Source organism: Falco naumanni, chromosome 5 (assembly GCF_017639655.2).
Source record: "Falco naumanni isolate bFalNau1 chromosome 5, bFalNau1.pat, whole genome shotgun sequence".
NCBI classification, from domain to species: Eukaryota; Metazoa; Chordata; class Aves; order Falconiformes; family Falconidae; genus Falco; species Falco naumanni.
The window spans coordinates 14,733,090-14,754,923 of NC_054058.1; the positions used below are offsets into that span (position 1 = coordinate 14,733,090).

At 39.0% G+C, this 21,834-nt stretch overlaps 1 protein-coding gene across 4 annotated transcripts in view; it reads right to left on the minus strand.

The window, feature by feature from the left end:
- The window catches only part of ARHGAP8 (Rho GTPase activating protein 8), a 94,515-nt gene that overhangs the window by 15,188 nt on the left and 57,493 nt on the right, over nucleotides 1-21,834 (minus strand). For all 4 annotated transcript variants that reach the window (XM_040595383.1, XM_040595381.1, XM_040595384.1 and 1 more), the window contains 4 exons: nucleotides 20,399-20,472; nucleotides 8,596-8,673; nucleotides 7,841-7,969; nucleotides 4,731-4,834 (listed from right to left, as the gene is read on the minus strand). In XM_040595383.1, coding sequence (XP_040451317.1) covers nucleotides 4,731-4,834; nucleotides 7,841-7,969; nucleotides 8,596-8,673; nucleotides 20,399-20,472 — 385 coding nt within the window. The remainder of the gene's footprint in view (nucleotides 1-4,730; nucleotides 4,835-7,840; nucleotides 7,970-8,595; nucleotides 8,674-20,398; nucleotides 20,473-21,834) is intronic.

Genomic DNA, 21,834 nt, shown 5'->3' on the forward strand with positions numbered 1-21,834 from the left:
AATGTGAAAGCTACAGTCTATCACACTGTGTTTTCTATAGCACAAAATCAAAGATAGGTGCTGTACGTCTCGAGGAAGGCACCTTAAGTGCATACAGGGCAGGTACCCTGTGACAGCACAGAAGCACGTGGTATAGTACTGGAGGACAGTGGATGATGGAAGGAGCCAAACCTGTTGCAGTTGTCTTCTCCTGGTTTGGGGAGTGTTTCCTGACACGCTCCATCTCACAACACATGTATAGGTGCTGTCTTCAAGTGCTAGTCAAAACACACCCAACTCAACCTAACCACTGCCTTTGAAGGCAAATGTTTCAGCTCAAAGTAACACCACTATGACTTGCTGGTAGAGCTAGATCTACTTTTTCTCTTTAGGCCAACTATTTCAAAGAATGTTTTTAACTCCAAGATGAAACCATCTCTTCCCACACGCCACCACTCTGTGAACCTTCCAAGGAGACAGTCAATATTGAAATGATCAACAAAAATACCCATGACACAGCTTCTCCCCTGAGAGAGAAAATCTTTAAGATAAAATGAAATATTTTATCATCTGAGGTAGAGCTACACTAAGCCTTATCTGGGAGTCATAAATGAAGCCGAAACTTAGGAATTCAAGGAAGACATGGCACGGCACATTGCTTCACTCCAAACTGCACAGCAATCACTTCCTCAGCAGATCCAAGAAAAAGCGTGCTGCTGAACCCAGCTGTCCCCACAACAATCTCTGCCGGCTCACCAAGCTGCAGTAAGGAAGCCTTGTCACACCAGTGGCTTTATGCCTCCCTGAGGGGATCAGGCTTCACACCATCTCAGCCCCCTCACTACCCCAATGCCAGATTTCTTTCGCGAATGACACAGGCAGATCCACCTCATCTACACCACCATCACAAGGAGCTTTCTTACACATTTTCTTAATTAAAACATTTCTTAATGTTTTCTTACAACATTAGACCATGTAAGGGCAGCATGCAGTCAGCCAAACCCTTTATGGGCTGCCCTTCTATAAGTAACTGCACCCCAAAGCTACATTCTATCTAAGAAATACAAATGACATATTTAGCATTTGGACTAATTTCCTTGACTCCTCCTTTGAGTCCCTCACAAAGTTAGCAACCACAAAGGTAGTAACCATTGTCTCTGCTTCAACTGAAAATATACTCGCTCTGTCAATTTGACAAGCTAATAAAAGAAAATTCTCCAAGGACCTAGGCTGTATCTTTGAAGGAATCATCTGAACATCACAGAAGAGTATTACAACAAAGAGCTACACAGCTCCAGTTTGTTGGGTTTTCCCCCCTTTCATTGAAACACGTATAGAAAAATCATGAAGTAATGACAGCCTGTACTGAAAGAAGTCCACTAGAAAGATAAAAACTTGTACGTTGCAAATAACCACTGAAGATTTAGTGCCACATCAACAAATGCAAAATATACATTCTTCACTATCCCAGAATAAACATCCAGCTCACCCCAGCAAAATTGTAATGACTTTTGGATTCCTCATACTTGCATCCCAGCACTCTCATGGATACTGCAGGAGTGAAACTAAACAGCCACTACACCACCTAATGAACTTCAACAGTGAAATACAGAGGGTAGAAACAGCGAATTTCCATCCCATTTTAAAAACATCAGGACATCACCATCTCTTTGGTTCCTCAGACGCAATGCTGAAAGGAACTCTACAAAACATTTTCAAAAGAAAATGTCTAGATATTAAAACGCCCCCACAAACTGACTGGGAATGTGTGTCTATCCCCCACTCAGCTGCTTTGCAGACATGCCAACTGCTTGTATCTGCTCCATGAGGCTTAGTCATCTAATCCTTCCCAACATGCCCCATCATCTCCAGCCACCCCCAAGCTTTGCTGGTGCTAATTACACTTTTCAATTGGATAAGTGATTGAGACAAAACATTTATTCAGAGCATTTTTTTTCCCCAGCTTAGCTTTAACATGTTGTTGTTTCAGTTACAGATCTGAAGCATAGTCCATAGGGCCAAAACCTTACCCATTTTTTCTAGAGTTTTGAGTTTGGCAGGTTTTTGCAATGGTTCTTTCAGTCAGCTGAGCCACCCTTCCCCTGCATCAGGCATGACTGCAGGGACAGAAATAAGCAGCAGCGAGAGAAACTGTGTAAGCATAGAGAGGGGGCTGTATCACCTGGTACCAAAACCAAAAACATGGTTATGAAAACACAATCTAAATTATATTATTGCCTCTACAAACTTTCCTGTCTGTGTAGCTTTTGACTGTTACAGAAAACTACAATTATAGTTTTCTACTAAATGGTTTCTGGCCCTCATCAGAGCTGGGTAACTGTAGCCCTCAGAGTGACTTGCCAAGGAATTTGCAAGAAGACTTCTTTCAGCCCTTTAAGTTCACATGTGCATTCACAAACCCCCTTCACTGCACAAGCAACACAGGCGGAACACAAATGCTTATGCACACTCATCTCTTGTGAGATCAGCTGAGCAAGTATGGACACTTTTTACAGGTATAATTCAGGGACTGATTTGTGAAAACTGGCCTTTGTTTTCCCTCTTGCTCCAATTCTGCTTAGGGACCTCGGTCCACTGCAGTTTCAAGAGGACCCTGCACATCCCTCTCTAGCGGCCAGATGCACTGCAAAGTGGAGATGGGCAGTTTATACCTTTCACAGTACACTGCGCTCATTACTGGCAAAATCACTGTTAATCTAAGGTTAAAGGAATTGGACCTATTTTTGAAATTCAAATCTGTTACTTCTGTAGGATTTGCACTGTCTTGCTGCAGCACCCTTGGACTAGAAGGAGCTGTTTCATTAAAGTAAGTGGGTTGAGACTGCAAAGAAAATCGGGATTTCCCACCCCCCCCCTTCTTCCACAAGCCTGTATCAAACTTGGAGTGTTCAAAACCTGTATCTAGTGATTACAATTCATCCCACTTCATGAAATTACCACAAGTACCTCTTGCACTACTCAAGGCTGAGCTCAAGGAAGAATTAAATTGCCTCTTATATGTAAGAAGGTTGATGCTTGCAGGTAAAAACCAGGATTATTGGTAGAGCAGTCTGTTAAAGTTTGAATTGTGGCAGCTTGTGCAGCACACCAATCTGCAAGAAATAGAAATCTCTACCTCCTAGATTGTTTCATGTTCCCTTGACCTTTCCAAATGCAAATATTCCCTGAGACATTAAGGATGAAAAGGCATGGATCAGCAAAAATTGCAGATCTGGGCACTAGTATCAACTTGACGTTGTGTTTTACGTAACAAGGCATTATCAAAAATAATGCTATGTTCTGCTGCCCGATTACAGAAGACACTATGTAGTACTTTTGCACACCTCATTAACACCTCAAATGCTCAGCTCTTAAGAAGCGTGTTGAGATGGTGCATCTATTATTGGAACAAAGTCACTTATACAATTCATAACACTGAGGAGAGGTATCAGTTACTGAAATAATAGCAAATGACATGAGGATTTCCTTAACAGCATCAGAGTTCAGCTATGCAACAGTAAATGAACACATGGGTGTTACAGGAACCTTGCAAGTGCTGTCTGAGTGAGGGCTGTATCAATGTGTTTCCTTTAATCTTGCTTTTATCTGGTGTTTTGTAGAAAAAGGGGATTAAATGTACCCATTTCTGAAATCTGCTACTGGCCAGAATATGGCAAACATAATTTTAGCCCCAGAACAGTTACTGAGGGCTAATTCCTCCACTAGTAAAAAATCAACATCGTTCCACACACATGATTGCTTTGGTGGGCTCTTAGGACTTCTGAAGGCTAGATTACTTCATTTAGGTGTCAGCTTATACCATGACCCTCAATTTTAGGCACCTGGGTCTGAAAAATGCAATCTGGAAAAGGCAATGCATTGGATAAGGCAGAAGGGAGGGAAATTTACAATCCAATTACTATCTTTTTCCTGCACATAAACCGGCAACCAAAGGATGTCACTAGGCTGACTGTTGAACTATCTTCCCCAAACCCTAACATTTGTGGGGTTACAAAATATGGGTTTAAAAAATCAGCAAATCAAAAAGTAGGATAAAAGACACATGATTTCATTTACCCTGAAGCATACCAAAAATCCTTGCAAAATGGCATGTTTGAAGTTTTTCTTTTAACACTGTAGTAAATTACAGAAAGAAAGGCTATTTGAAACAGGAAAATGTTACTTTTAAGATTTAAATATAAAATGTTTTGCTGATTGTTGTTCTACTTATTAATATTTATATAATTTTCTAAAATGACACTAATTTATTCGGTATTTTAGTTGCCCAAGATTCATACTTTGGATAAAAAAGGTGATTTCACCTACTTCTTCTCTGGCACTGAAAATGACACAACCGCTATTCTCAGGCTTTTTTTTCACTCCAAAATAAGAAAAAACCCCATCCAACCTAAATCAATAATAACGTACATTTGTGAATGTGGAGTGGAGGGGACAGGACTTTGAAATATTCCAGTGCAGGCATAGTTCCACTTAAATTTACACAGTGGTTTCATTACATCTAAACATGGTTTACACAAGGTGAAGGGATGGCCAGACCACTGACTCTTATTATAGACCTGAAGGGTTCTGTATCCTGAGTTCAGTCCATTGGCAAGTACCGCACAACAACCTCACCGTACTTTTCAAACCATTCAGTTTTGGGGTTTGTGGAGATGTTAAATGTACAATTAACAAGAAAAGATTTAGAATGAAAAGACCAGCACTATTTTGGAAATTTTGCCCATACTCACCATATGGAGAAAGCATATCAGATATTTCAGAACAACATAATTGTGTTCAGGAAGTCCTTGGATGATTTGTTTACATCTGGTGACTCGTAAACTGCTCTCCACACCTGCAATGTCAAAGTCAGTCTTAACTCCAAAACATCAAAATATTACCAAAAAATAATACCTTATTTATATCTGCTGGAATTACTTTTGATAGCCATCTGTAAAACTGACCACAAAATTCAGCTCTATTAACCTCCATGACCACAGTAACAGTTAGGGTTATCCCTTTGAATGTCCCTATCATATATCTGGCTAAGACTAACTTCCAGAGTATTCTTCATTCGGTGAAATAGCCAAAATAATTTCTTTGCTAGAGAGGACTTTCAAAGGTTTTGATTTGAATACCATTACCTCTCCACACACTGAATCCAGACATCTACTTTTTATGCTCTGATTTTATTCTTCCTGAGACAGTCCTGCCCAAAATGCTCTTTTGGCACCCTACTAACCTTAAAAACACTTTTGTGATTTCGCAGGCAACTATTCTATCTTGGCAAAAAATTTATGTGATGGCCACTTGGGTGTATAAGAATTTTCTAGAGATGAACCTAAGCAGGTTCATTAACTCATTTCTACAGATGGGCAAAACCAAAACCAGACCCCAAAGTTCTCACATTGTCCAGACAGTCTGGGTGAGAATTACACTAACACTGGATTATATTTCAAATGCTGTACCAAGTGACTTTATTTTTTTTTCCTCGAATACTGTAATTATTTTAGTGCTGGAAGTTTAACACCAATTTGGAGAAAGGTCTGATGATTACAATCATGCCTGACCTAAGCAGCCCAATTGTGCTGATTTTTGTCTGTATTTGTTGCATTTCTCTCTCCCTCTCCCTGACTTAGCTAGAGGTGTGCATAAGTACATGTGCATGCACAAAATTCCAGCATGTTAAATGTTCCCTTAAGCTCTGAATTAAATACATGAACTATACCGTGGTGAGTTGTGCTGACATTTTTCCTACTGCAAAGCTATCAGTTCCTGTAAAACACAATAATCTGAGTCCCAAGAATTTTTTTGTCAGCCTTCTGCAGAGTAAATAATGCAGGAAGCGTAGCGATATTGGGTAAAGGAACTCCTGTTAGCATTTTCCATGACCAAAGAAGACATTCTTTTATACTTACAAGCTTCAAGGTTTTATTAATTTTTTTAGTCAGTCACTCGGCTAATTTATTTTACAGCTCCCATCAACAGCACTATCATTTCAAGGTACTGCAAAGTAGAGATACAGTATTTTTGGTTTTGCAGGTTAAAAGATGTAATAGATACATCACACACTGCTCTGGTGTCTTCCAGAAGACAGAATGAGAATTTTCAAGTCATCCCAAGACAGCTGTCTGTGATCACACCTCTTTAAAGCTCCCTTCTGCACTATATTCACGGAGAATATGCCTTTGCTACAGTCCAGCTTGGCTCTCAAGCCTAAGATCTTTAAAAATCAGGATATCACCACGGCATCAAGAAAAGACAGCAGACATCACACTGCATAACAAGAAAGCCCAAGGAGAAATTCTCTTCAACTCCACTTCCCAACGTATTTTGTCAACATTTTAAAATGCCAGTAAACAAAAATAACATGGAATGAAAGTTTCACAGGCACTTTGCCAGGCAAAACCTCCCAGTGTTCCTAGGACAATACATTGTTCTCAGATTCTTTTCAGACTTGTCATTTTTCACTTAGCTCTACCAAAAAATATTATCATGTCCAGAAAGTCAGCACAAGACTAATTCAGTAAAAATTTGCATTTATGCATCTTTTTTTTTTCCAAATTTCCCCTATTCTTTCCCATTCTGAGTGACTATCCTTATTCCTTCCTATTTCTACTACCTTCCCGTGAACAGACCTGTCTTTCTCAGTGCCTTGAGGTATCTACTGTGTGAACAGATGAATACTTCATTTGGAAGGTGGTGATCTACAGACTTGCAAATAGTAAAACAGTACAGAACTTCAGAGGATTCTTCACACGACTTGATTAAATTTTTAAATGGTAAAACATGAATAAATTTAATTATATGAAACAGTATATGCAGATGCTAGCAACGGGCATACGGTATAAGAATTTTACCTAGAAAATTCTAGGTAAAGTAAACCTGCTGGACTTCTACACTTTACAAACACGTAGCAATTGAGATTTATCCCCAGCCTGAATTATTTTAGTGCCCTACCCCAAAACCAAGTCATTATAGTGACATTATAGATAACCTACAGTTTGCAACAGCATCGAGCCATGATTACCAGAGATACGCTCATGGACTCTGTTGGAAGCTGTACTCCATTCAGATCTAACTTCCTCAAAATGCAGGTTTTGGAAAAATGTGTGCTTGTGACTGGAAGCTCTATGGGTTCCCTGCTACCTTGACTATAGCCTGGACAGCAAAATACCAGTCTCTACAAGTACTAGGTACTAACTCCCAGATATATGGGGATCTCAGATATTCAAACACCATGTATTAGGGGGCTGCCTTGCCAGCATTATAAGCTCCTAATTCCTCACAAAGGCCACATCATTAATGTTTTATAATTTATAGTTTCATGTGGTGCCAGACCTTTAGATGCAATGTCTTCTCATGGCTTGAGATCCTTTCTTCCCCAGTATATTATCCCATGGGAATAGTTGTAATAAAAACAATCCTCTCCCCATGAAAAAAGGAACAAAACCCAAAGCATACCATTGACCAGCTAAATTCTGCTTCCACAATTCTGCCAATCCTGCTGCTAAAACTAAAGTTGCTTCAACATAACTTGTTTCACTGAGACTGACTCAGTGCTGTGCCACGACGTAAAAATGCAGTCCTGACAGTGAGAAGTCCAATCAAATTCTTAATAATACAGTATGATATATAGATAAATCAGTAAATCTTTAAAAAAGTAGAAAGGATCTTGGTAACCTTGACCACCTTGCTCCGGGGTACAGATTATGAGGTTGTCCCTCTGTGGCTACACTGAAGCACTAGTAATATCATATACCCACGACTGTGTCATGGTTAGCAAACAGCAGTGATCATGAATTAGCCAGGTCCAGTTCAACTTGCTGTATGAAGTTTTCTAAAACTTATTTATACTCACTGGTGATTCCAAGGATATGATCATAACACTCAAACGTTAGTAATGGCTGAGGGAGTTCCCTAAGGAAAGTCTTTAGGATAACAGCAGGAACATGGATATCATGATAATCATCAAAATTCACAGACTTGCCTAAAAGGAGAAAAAGAAAAAAAAGGTGTTCAAGCATACATTCTAATTTTTCTTTAAACTACTGCTTAAAAACTGTTCCATGCTACATTTTGGCTTTCTGCTGCTGGGAACTCCTGGCATTTTATTTTTGTATTTTTCGGAGAGTTTTATTAATCTTGCTATAAAAGATAGTCCCCATAAAGGCACTGCATAAAATGACTTCATAGGGAAGTCAGTGACTTTCAAAATTAGTTCACTACATTTCATAAATTATTAGGTATATTACTTTGCCATAACCCTGGAAAAACACCAGAGAAAATATGACACATACACACTGTACTTTGTAACCACGGTAAAGCATGTAGATGCAATATGTTTATGAAAAAATAGATCATTTTTGACTCAAAACTTACCATTCATTAGCTGCTAAAGATTTTTGTAAGCTCTGGTCTGACATCAGCTGATGACCTGCTACTGTGTCCATTGCTATCTTTCAGGCTTCCACACTAGTGTTCTTATTATTTTATGTTACAAATGGCTTTATGATTAACTAATTATAAAAAAGGCTATCATTTATGCTTCACTAACAAAACCATGATTAACAAAGCCCTCACACTATTACTGGCAATGGTATGATGACAGCTTACCCTGATTGTAGAGTTTCTGAACATCTTTGATAGTCTGGATGCTAGCTGACCTTCTGAAGAGGCCCTCTACTTGTAGTCCTGAAAAAACAATTAATGCAGGTCTCATCTGTAAAAGCTGCCATTCACTTCTTTTTCTCTACAGGTTCAGTTGAAAGCAGAACAGAGGAAGAAGGTTTGGGAACAAAGCTACACGATACACCTTTTTGGAAATAAAGTCCTTGAGAATAGAATGTAGGATCAAATCACGTTTCAGCATTGTCTACAGCACTTCATTTAGCATGACTCATACAAATAATACCTTTCCTTAAGTGTTCTATGGTGTCTTGCCAACTATAATTTTTCTTTAAAAGTAGCCTTCAATTGCACCTGATGACATTGAAGCAGGAGGTTTAGATTTACCAGGCCGCTTATGTACCCACTCTCAATGCATGTACCAGCAAACTGAGCCCCAAACCACACTTGTAAATCTGCTGTCCTTCTCGCCTTAAACCTTTAGTAAGCTAAAGAGGGGTATTTGCGAAGATTACCCAAGCTCCCTCTTCCGCCAGCGGGTGAGACAAGATCCTTTAGTCTGGGAAACATTTAATAGGATCTTTGGATGGAGGAACCTTTGGATTTCTTACCATTGGAGAGTTACTGGCCTCCACGGCTTAGAGGTAGTTTGGATCAGACCCTGGCTCTTTCCACCTCTCTCTGGAGTCAGTGGGACTTCACACTCTGCCTGCCCATAGTATTGTCAAATACCTGATTCTAGTCTTGAGGCAGTTCTGAAATATTTCTCATAAATCTCCTGAAGGGTATCTATCTAATTTTCTTTTATGTTGTGGACTAACTGAAATGTGACTTCAGCTGCAGAGGAAAAACATTAATAAAATGCATCCACTCAAGGAACTAATTCAGACCACAGCTTTCCAGGTAAGTTATTTATCTGAATTATTATGCAAAACAGGGTGGAGACAAGAAGCATTACTTTTCATAAGACTTGTGGTACTTCTTGATTTTGAGTTCGGTGAAATCCTCATTTGCCTCCCCCTTTCCTTCACTCCTGTTTGTGCTGCTCCTTCTACCCAGCAGCTAATGCAATTTGGTTCACATGTAGTCTGAATTGGAGATTTCTAGTGGAAGCAGAGTAATTTAAAATTTTAGCTTACGTGGGTCTGACAAGACATAAAACGGCTGACATTTTCAGAAGGGTGGCAGACCACCCACTGACTTGGAGTGACCACTGTATATTTCTCTCTGTGAGTGTGGAAGATCAGATTAACTTTTTTATTTTCTCATGCTTATTTTTCAGCAGGTAAGTAGCCAGACTGAAATACACGTTTATGTATTTCAACTGAAGTACACAAGCGTTTATTTACATGATCAAGAATCTTTATGATGTTCTAGAAAAAGTTTGAGTCATACATTAATGAAAGATACTCAGTCATTCTTGTAAATTCATTCAGGTTGCATGCATATTTTATACATGAAAAAACACAAAATTCCTTAATGAACATTTCTTACAGAACAGCATTTAGTATTGTTCATATGAATTCAGACCAGTATACTAAAAGAACTGATAATGAACTATTGTAGTAAATTTTCATAAACACATTTCAGAGGCTTTTGCAAAGAAACCCAAACTCTACTTGAAAGTATTCCACTGACTAGACCTGAAGGCTTAACCGGAGTTTAACTGACTAGAGCTCCTAGTTACTTTCTAAGCATTTATGCCCTTGCCTGTTAAATTCAAGGTTGAACATTTAGCCCATGCACTCAGTTCTGGAAGGAGTATGACATCTCAAACTACAGTATCTAAGAAGAACATGTGTGGTTACTAAAGGACAAATGGACAATGATTACAATCTATTTGACCACTTGCTTTATTCCTGATCAGAGCATTTTTCAGTTGAATAAAGTTATGGTAAATAACATCACTGTAGTAAAATTGTTCCATTAGATTTATAGCGCAACCTGTCTAAAGACATGGGTTTGGAAGTGGCAGCTGTGAACAGGCTGTTGTGAACATGTCAAGGCATTACCCTCAGTGAACAAGAAAAACAATCATTTCCTGAGAATTTGTAAAATTTTATGCAGCCTGTCAGTGGACTAGAGGTTTTCTGTAGAAACAAGTCTCAGAAAATGGACATCATAAACGCTTGCAATTCAGTTTGCAGGAATTGGTTTAATAGTTAATGTTTTAATCTGATGTGAATCTCACTGTATAAATGACAGTGTAATAAATATAAATTTTTAAGATGTTTATGCCTTTATTGGCTAAGCTTTCAAGAGTCTAATTAAAAACATTAATCTGTAGCGTAGACAGCAGCTGTACTTGTCTGGCCCTGCATCCCATCAATGTTACTGTAATGGCACACAACGCTGAGCTCTTGCTGAATGTTTTTTGGAGGGGAAAAAGCAACTTTTACCCTCCAGTGCAGAAATCTGGGGAACAGGTGATACCCACGCTCCTTCCAGAATTCATTAACCGGGTCAGCTGAAACTGAATCAATATACAGCAGTTTGTTTGATCACAGGTGGCAACAAGCCAACTACCAAAGTAGGTCTCTCCAATCCTTCTTACATTTGTGGGCAACTGACCCAAGCGATATGCCACTAATGAAATGTAGGTTAGTGCAATTCTTAGGAAAAAAGAAAACACTATATTCTCTTTCTAAAGTAAAAAAAAAAACAACTGCAACAGCAAAAGAGCCCATCTTTTTTGTGTAAAAGATACTGAGACCATAATACATTTTATGAGAAAATAATATATTTTGTACCATTTTTAAATAAAGCGTGAGTCATAACTTCAGCCTACTGGTAGAGAGAAATACGAGTCAACAGCAATTATGCTATTGAAGGGGGAAAACGATGAGCCTGGGTACAGACACAGCCCTTTTGCAATATATTTGTCTGACTTCTCTGACTTCTGTGACACATATGAACTGATAAGGATACTTTTTTTTTAGAAGACTGTGAGTCTGTTAATCGCTCTCAGTGCTTCAGCAGGGCAGGGGAAAGCTACCTGAAAACATGATTTGAATGATGATGTTTCCCATGTCACACAACCTGAACAGCATTAGCATATGCCCCCAGCTGGGTCTCAAAATAAGGGATGGGGAAGAGGAAAGGGATCTGAACTCTCTCATTGGTTATTCCACTGTGATGGATAAACATGCAGCCTCAGACACAGTCAGGAAATACTTTTTCCAATCCTGTCTCTTCCTTTTTAGTCACTGGGGGGGGGGGGGGGGGGGGGGGAGGGTAAAACCAGTTCTTGAAACTACCATAATTAAGCTAACACAAGGTGCCCACATTAAAATAAAATCAATCACTTTGTCTTCTTTTTGCAGACAAAATACATGCCAGAGCCACCAGATTTATGTGATGAGGAAACAAAATTTCCTGAAGACAATCCTAGTTGGTACAGCTCGAAGAATCCATTTTTGTCCTTTAAATTTTTTTTAAGTAAACAATTTAATTTTTGTTAGTAGTGTTCTTTAATCAAATCCCATTTACAGCATGACTCATGTCAGCTGTCTCTTTACAGAGAACTATTTTTTTTGTGTGTGTGTACAAGTTGAACTATTTTGCCAATATTAGCATGGGTAATGCAGTCCATAGAGAACAGCAACCCTGGAGCACCAGTGCTTGCCAGAACACTGCTAGGGGTTGACTGACATGAGCATCTAGCCTGGGCTTTCCGGTTCTGATAAACACGCAGCTGCACGTCACTCACATATTCTATCAATGCTGCAGAGCCTCTACTGAGACCACTCAGCACAAACTGCTCCTTGCCCCTCACCAAAAAAAGCAGACATATATATAGAGAGATGAGTGGACTCTTGCTACCCTGCACTAAACTCTCCAGACCAAAAAGATTGAAACTTTATTTTAAATAGCAGTGCTATACAGTAAAACATAGTATGTGACCAGTGAAGGAGCCATCTGTATTCAATGGAAAGCGATTCTGCGATTGAGAACTTAACTGAGTAATTATTTAAATGTCAGTTATCATAAATGAAAACAGGCAGGCACTTCATTCCACACTGAAATAAGATGGCATTTACCACAGCAGACAAAATTTCACAGTGCAATGACACAACTGTGTCACACTCCAAATTAATAAACTGTTGCTAAAAATACTTAAGTCCCTTCTACCCTCCCCCCCCACCCCCCACCCCCCGATCAGTTGTCCCACAGGAAAGACACAGAAAATCAAAACTGATAAAGATAAATTAAAGCAACACATGCTGTCATGTTGCTGCAAACTTGTCAAAGAAAGAGATGAGAAAATTACATTCTTTTTCTTTCAATCATCCTTGATTTGAGGGTTGCTGGCATCAAAAATCTTTGTTAATTTGTCTGCTTTCAGAAGAGAAATAGCAAAGAGTGAGCATCTGAATTCCTTCTGTCCCAAATTGAGTTTGGAAATGTTTCTTTTGACTGGGGTCCTGCCAAGTCTCAGGAAGTGTCCGTCCTGATTTGGAAGCAGTTTTCATTAATAGAACTGATTTAGACATCTTCTTGCAGATTACCTAATTTTAGTAAGATTCCTTTTTTAAACTTAGGAGTAATTTATTTCTAATACAAGGACTGTTGAGTTTATAGCATATTTTGATTGTCCACCTTCAATGTAACATCTTAAATGCTCAAAGTGGTGGTAACTGAATTTTTATGCCCAAGACAAATTTAAGATTTTTTTTTAAAGCTAGACTACAGTACAAGTTTGAGGAGGAGATTGCATAGCCTTGCTTTCCCTTGTACTCTGTGCGAGGAATATATAACAAGTGACGTCTGCAGCTTGTAAAGATGATTTACACTGCAAGAAGGTACACAGCAGATCAAGGGCAGAAGGAGAAAGAAGGGACAGTTCCAGTCATACTGAAAACCTGAAGAGCAGCAGCAAGAATGTAGAAGCATGCATCCTCCACAGAACCCACAGTATATTTGTGTCCTTGCAGTTTTGAACAGCGTAGTCTCTAGCCTTTGGATTTATGAATGAATATTCTCAGTTTACAGTTGGCACCTCTGAACATAATTTATTTACAATGCCTGAGCACCAAAACCACAAACTGTGCTTATTACAAGGTTCATTTTTATTTGACGGCACATGAACCAGTTTTGGGATTTATCTCATCTCCATGAACCCCAGGTAAAAACATTCACATGAAAACAAAAGAGCCAAGAACTCAGAAATGTTTATATGGCCAACATCAAGCCTTCCCAGTGTTGCATTTTTAAGAGATATTTGATTGATCACAAGAAGTGGAGGCCAGAAGGCACTTGCTAAGCTGCAGCGATCCAAATATATTCAGAAAGCATAACCATCCATCTCTACCCATTCTGACTTTCACCACCAGGATGTATTCATTCACATTAAAAAATGGAACCAAAACTTTCTCCATCAGCAAGATTTGTTGTGCTTCATGGAGGGGATGAAGAGGAAAGATTAATCACTGCTATTGAACAGATAAAGGACGGCTTTAGTTGTCATTATAATCATACCATGGGACATCTATTACTCTGTCATTAAACTTCTACAGCATGGTTATTACCATTGCATTTAGAAGTCTTAGTCATCACCCAGGACCCTCCTGTGGTACCACAAGACAACATCAAACAAACACTTTCTGCTGCAGAGCACTTGCAGTCAACAAAAGAGATGAGGTAAGAGAGAAACACTTGGCAACAGGGGCTACTGCGAGATAATTTTCCTATAGAAGACAGTTATCTTTTCTGCTTTATAGTTCTGTAGTGTGATTCCTTCCCCGTGAGTTTATTGTTCCATCACTTCTGAGCTGCTTCTGATCTCACATGGTCTCTTTAGTAATCAGTTCTCTATGCATTTTTATTTTTCTAAGCTGTTTCCTTATATGGTCATTCTTTTATAGTCATTCTATAGAATGCAAATGTTACCAACTTTTGGAAATTTTAGTAATAATCCCAGCAGGTTAGTTTTGGTTTTAAACTGTTTAAAACATTGACAAGCACGTCTTTTATACCTTTAGGAATACACTCAAACATAAAATACATTAACAATAATAATCCTACCTATTTCAAATTGGTATTTTGCATAAGACCAATAAAAATGACAGCGTATCAATATCTGAGATAGGCTTGAGTAACACTCCTGCCCTTTGTAACTTATTTGACATCTTCATGCAGGTCTGAACACTGCGGTTTATACCCACCATAATGAATTAAACAAAAATTCCCTTAAAAGCTGTCACCTGACGTCCAGATGTTGGGGGGGGGGGGGGGGGGGGGGGGTGTTGCAACAAAATATGCATTTTGCCATGCAGTTTTATTTTTAGTGTATATCAGTACTGCAGTATCAAACTGCAGGTCAGAGTTTAAAAACTAAGGCAGCACGTTGAATTGTACTAATACTGACCTAAACAAACACCAAAACCACCTGCCACACACCAGCTAGCTTTAAATTTATCATGATACCTTATACCCAGTCTGTAACCTGCTTTTCTAGAAAAAAACAGACACGTAAGTAAAAGACATGAAAGGGAACTTCTGCTGTGTCATCTTGTTAGGGTTTAAAAGCATAAATGCATTTCAGAATCCTAAAGTCTGTAACAGAGAAAACTACTCCGAAGGCCCCCCTCTGCCCTGCCAGTTTGGTGTGGGCAGCAGCTTCAGTCACTTGCACAACCCCATCCCCAAGCATTATGGAAACCATACATACAAAGATGCATCCTCCATAGCACAGCATTATTTACACACCTGGTTACCAGACCAGTTAGTTAGAAGTGACAGCCCCTGTTTACAGTCTCACTTCAGCACAAAATAGGTCACTGTGGACATGGGGACATTATTAACTAGCGAAAGAAAATTACTACCCTGCGGCGTAAGTTTGGCTTCTTGGAGAAAAGAGCCTGTGAGCAAAGCATCAAGATCATTACCGCCAAAGGAATGACAACAGGTTAGAAACACTTATGAATTGTTCTGACAAGACAGTGAATATTTAATTAAGCAAGGTAATTTCTCATGGCATGGTAGAGATAAGGTAGTACCCCCAAAAAATAATAACAAAAAAAATTCTTATTTAGTGCAAGTGCAAGTCAAGCCTTGCGTTTATAAACTAGACAGATGAACAAGTTGTGGTTTTGAGGCTAAGCATGGGGAAAAAAATGTTCTCTGGCTTGCTGGTTGATGAACTGATGATTTTACTCAGATACTCAGCACTCATTTTAGGAAATCAGTTTTTCCCTGTGAAGGTTAGCAGGAAATTAAGCACTTTTAAAATCCAGTATTAAAAACTCTAAAAACATTTTTCACTCTAAAGTGTAGCTCCTGTAGTCAGTGAAATGGCTTTCTCTTCCTTTCTTGAAAAATAACCTGGGAATTATTATAGAAATTAAGAAACAGTTTATTGTAATAGTGTCTGAGGCATCAGCCATAATAGATCTTGCTTGTATAATACAAACAGACGTAAAGGAATCTCTGCTTACAGCAGATTCTTTAGTCTCTGTTAAGGCACTGGGTGACTTACTAACTGGATCCAGTGAGAGTCATCTTGCTCAGAAATAGCTATCTAAATACGCAGTTCATAAATATATGAGGAATAAACCCACACTCACTGTCAGAATATTAATTTGGCTGTTGGGGATAAAGAACATGCTTGCTGCTGTCAGAGCCTGTTCAGTAACTTGGTACAAGGGGAGTTCGGGCTCATTTGTACAGATGAGGATGCCTCCACACTGGGAAGAACACTTCTGCAAACAGTGTTATCTGAAACGGAGGCAGAAAATTAAAACATCAAGGAGGAAAAATCTGACATGAAGCAATCCGTCAGAGGGATCGTAGTCATTACGACGAAGAAGGCTGGGTGAACTTCAGAGACTGAAAGTTTCCTTAGCCTGGTAGCATAATATCGCTGGCTGGTGCCTAGTTTGAATCCCACCAAAGCTCCTGCACCAGATCTGTTCAAGAAATAAAAGTGGATGTCAGAGGGTCTCTGACGTTTCAAGAAACCTTAACCCTGTTGATGAAGCATGATTTTGCAGAAGCTTTGTGATCTCAGTCAGAGTTTCAGAAACTGATTTCAGGTACATTGATGTGAAAATGTAGCAGTGGGAAGGAAGCGTGGAAATACTGCACCTAGGGTGAAAAACAAAACCCACTCCCTGCTAATTCTGTGAGGTTGGAAACTATGCCAAAATCAAATGGAACAGGGTAATGACAGTGAATTTTTGTCACTTCCGGAAGATGAACTGAAGCTTTCACCGTGCTCACGGCCGCGTCTGGAGTGCAAAGAATGCTGCCAGTCAGCCTGCTGGGGCTGTCAGCACGGGAACCGACACTCGCTGGAGCTGATGGCAGAATTGAGATATTCCAGATTTAGAGAAAGAGTTAAAATCATAGCAGACAGCAGGTACAACAGATACCTGCACACTTATAATCAAGCGCAAAAAAATGCATGTCTATCACCTACTGCTTAACAGCCTTTGCATGGCAGGTACTTGGCTTTCAAGCATCAGCTGGCTGAGAATGTCAGAAAACACTCTACCTGACAAGCCATCTCTCCTTAGAAATCTGGTTTGTGGAGATCTCCTTATGACAGGGAATATGACAGCTCTGAGCAAACCTAGGCTTAGTTGGAAAACACTGATGCTGACAGAGCCCATGCCCTTCCTTCCTGGGGGCACAGAGAGCTGGGGGCAAAATGAGACAGTCCAGCTACCAAGTGCATGGGCTGGACTACGTGTCGGTAGCCAGCGTTACCATGCCGCTGACTTGCGTAGATGCACAAAGTAGGACAAGGGCTTTGTTCAGAAGTACCACCGTATTTCTTCAGAGACTATCCTTTACAAACTGTGCTGATACTGCACTGAACAGATGAATATTTAGCCAAAAAAAGATGAAGTTTGGAGAAAACCCAAGGATGATTACTGCTTTCAGAATAACAAAGATTTCATCTAGGAGAAATTCTGCAATGATAAAGTTGAGCCAACTCTTTTTTTTATCACAACCATGACAGCTAAAACTTGCTATTTTTTGCTTGTACTGTGCAGTTGGCATTGCTGCTTCAGAAAACTGGGTATCTGGGCTGGACTCAGCAATTGTTGAGAGGGAAGAGTATGGGGCTGGTGCAGTAGTGATGAGACAAAACACTCAGAAAGAACAAAAGACATGGAGGAGGTTTTGTGTCAGATCAGTGCAAGAGTTACTAGTTAGTGGTTACAGGCACAATATAATAATGGCTACAAACCTCGTCTTTCGTTAAAATCTTTAAAGAGGTCTAAGGAAATGCCAGATATGCAAAGCTCTCCTCCCAAGCACAGCCAAAAGTTTAAATCAATTAACATTTTAGTGACTAAATTTTCACTCAATTTCTAAGTAATAACAGCTGTGAGAAGTGATGTCAGTGCACATTCTTCCTCATTTTAGCTCTCTTGACTCCTGTGATTAGTGAGGAAAAGGTATTTGCGTATTAAGATAAGGTAAATATATGTAAGGATGATTGTTTCATAACAATTTTAAACACAAAAAGTCTGGCTTTCATCTGCAGATGGGGCATGCACTGATACACTACACAAGCTCTAATTATCCACTTACAATTATAATTACAGGGATTGTTTCAAGCTGCCAGTCACTTACCTTCAACATTCTTAGTAGTGAACTATTTACATTCCCTGTATCCAACCATAACATTTGATACAAGCTACACCTGCAAAGTTTTCATCATTAGCACCAGTCTGGAAACAGCACATCCAAACAGCTTTATGAGCTTGAACAGAAATCATGATTTTGGACCAAGAGACCTTCAATAAAGTCTATTAGGAACTCTTCATCTACTGCAGATCAGCAGGTACCTTTAATAGCAGAACTGGCCCCAGTCCAGTACTTGGGTCTTGGCTGCTGCAAGTACTTTGAAGATAAATCAGCAATTTCAAGAGATGAGGAGCCAGCTGTTCTGTATGCAAGCATCCCTATAGATGCTATGCTCCACTGCTTGCAAACTGGAAGCAGGTATCCACTGCAGTAGGTATCTCTCATTCTCCTATGCATACCATTAATCAGCTTCATTTAAGGTATGAAACCCAAACAACAGTAAAATGGGCAGGTATTTAATGTTCTTATTTACCATGCTGTAAGCTGACATACAAAGGAGTGTAGCCTAGCAATAAGGGCAAGACACTAAGTGTGCAGTCTGTCATTTAAATCAGTATGATCTTGCACCGATTTAAATGAAGCCAGGATTTCTCTTGAAAATCAGCAAAAAAGCTGATTTTTCTTGGCCCATCCCCCCTTGTCTTCACAAATGCGAAGCTTCTTCAGTACAAGTTTTTAAAAAGTTTGAAATTTCTCACAGTTCAGATAAACTCAGACCAAACCCTAGCAGCAATAGTTAAAATGAACTGAGATCAAAGATCCATACTATTTGAATACTGATAACGAAATTTACCTTGTTGAGAATGACAGCTCAAGGATGCAAATTAAGAATTGGGAATATTGTGGGATCTAGGTTTTGGGTGAGCCTGCCTACAGAAGAATATAATTACTCAAAATTTGTATTTTGTATTATTTATTATTATATTATGCTGTTAATACAAACAGCTCTTTAAATGAGAAAAATCACAGATAGAATTCATATAACAGCAATATAGAGATCTGAGACTGTTTTTTGTCTTTAACAAAAATCACGCTGCTCCTCAAAATTTGTTCAAACACCAACCAAACTTAATGGCATATTAAATGCCAGTGATGTTTCCTTTTTTTTTAAAAAAAAAAACAAAACAAAAAACATAAAACTGAACCAAATACATTTTTATTTTCTTCACTTGACACACTTATTAAAAATTCACACCCTTCTTTCAGGGATCTTAGGAATCATTCCCAGTTCTACCACTGTGTAATGTTGTGCCGTCATAAACTGTGTTATGCTCTGTTCCTGTTCTGTCACCTGTAAGATAAATGTACTTAGGCTATACATCTAGCACTGTAAGATTTAGCAAACATTTGTGAAACTCTAAGGCCAGGGAGCACAAAGGGCTATGGAAATGTTGCTGTGATTGCCTTAAAGATCAGGGATCAAAACATAAAAACGCATTACACTGTGAAAAGGAATTTCAAGACTGCAGCCTTACCTCTGACTTTCTCCCTGTGTGCACCTTTGTCCCTATGTAAGGAATACAGTGCACTAACCCTACAGATAGCACCTGGTAACTGGTCCGTTATGTTGGTAAGGTATGCGCTGGAGAGCTCAGTGGCATAGCCAATGGTTCAAAGTCTACCTTCTCTTTGCTCTGTAAATGAAGATGATACACAGAACCGTGGTTTGGATGCTCCCATTTTAATTATGAGTCTTTATAATCTATCTATCTCTATAAAGTAACTATAGATATGAACTGCAGTCAAAGGGTCTGTAAAAGCCAGTAAAAATATTTTGTGAAGGGAGGACTTCAGGCTTACTCCTGTAAAACATGGTTTTTCAATGAGTTTTTATAGCCACTGGTTCTATAGAAACAGAACTCGTTGATTTTTACTGGGAGTTCTACTTAAAACCAACAATGTGACAGGGGTTGATGATGTGTGTTTCAGGATATCTCTCATTTGCTATCCCCCAATTAATCTTAAGAGCAAAAAGTTTTTGAAGGTTTTTTTTCCCCATAGTGGGACTATAATCTGATAATAAGCATTCCCTATCCATCAAAGCTCTCAAGGCAGTGCCCAGCTGCCACTCAGGTTTTCAGAATATAAACATACCCTGTGTAGCTGTGAACTTTGCTGAATCAGGCAGTGTTATATTGTTTCATACTATTGTCCTTGTTCTGAAAGGCACATCCTCTTTTGACAAACTCACCTTTTCTTTTTAGGTAGGACACAGTTTCCTTCATTACTGGGGGGATTAGTTCGCCTTTATTTTTGTCCTTGATACTGTTAGGAAAAAAAAAAAAAAAAAAGTAACAGCCTTTAAATAGCATTTATATACAAATTGTTGAAACAAAGACAAAACAGTCTCAGCAAAAATCTGAGAGATATCCAAGAGCATACATTAAATTCCACAAATTAAGGAGCCTGCACGAAACACAAGAGGCCTCCACAACGGCTGCTGAACAAGCCATTGAAACAAGCGACTTGGACTTCTATTCAAAAAGCCATTCCTAAACACTTTCTTCTTGCTAGAAAAGCTGTTGCAACTGCGATGGCAACAGAGTAATAAATGAGTGCTATTTACTGTACTGAAGGGGAGTCAAGGACAGAGCAGCAGAATGATGTTCCAGGCTAACTTCGCCCCCCCCACTTGATATTGGTTTTGCTCTGGTTTTCTTCCCCTCATTTGGCACGCCCCAGCAGGGCTGCGTTTAACCACGATGCAATAACCCTGGTGGTGGCGGCTCTGATCGGATTTGGTTGGATGCCGTCGGTGGAATGGGGTTTCAAGGCAGCTTAAAGGCAGGCAAGGAAGGAGTTTGCAGCGAATGCTTCATAGTAAGTCTTGATCAAGGGATGCTGCAAGTTTAGGAGCCTTTTATCACGCCGATTTTTCTTTGTCATTTGTCTCTTTTTAAGCTACAGTGTATGCATAATTAAAAGGATATTGTACTATTTATTTTGAAGGCAAAGTGATGCAGCAAGATTATTAACACTTTGAATGATTCCCATGAAATGAGATTTCTTTCTCTTTCATGAGTGAACAGTTGAGGCAAAAAATCGAACATAGCATTTTCTTGATCTAGACAGCAAAGAAAATTCTGCAATTATCTTCCTTTTTTTTTTAAAAAAAAGGCTTTGGCAGTTTCAAAAGTGTAACAAAAGAGACAGTCAGTATCTGCTGAGTATTCTGCTACATTTTTATAGCAATCAACAACAAAAAAATGGCCCAATCTCAGATTTTAAATTAGACTTAATATATATTTACATGTATGATTTCATATTTGATACTTAAAAGGTGACCAGCTTTATTGACAAACTCTAAAGGACCAGCACAGAATGATGCAGAGATCTGTGACTGTATCATGAGAGGCTGCAAATGCTGAAGCTCATTTACAAAAAATGCGAGATGTTTATACGACATGTAAATATAGTCTTAATCTAGAGCTACTAGCTGAGGTTGCACCTGCAGAGGAGAATGATTCTTAGAGCCTTTTTCTTTTCCAGGTATTGTGATTACTTCTCTTTCTGACTAGGCTTGCTTATTCGTTTATTAATATAAACCAACTGAAAATAACTGGAGTGTATTTGATACAACTTCTGTACCACTGTTGCATGGAAGGAACAATCCAGTATTATATTTTG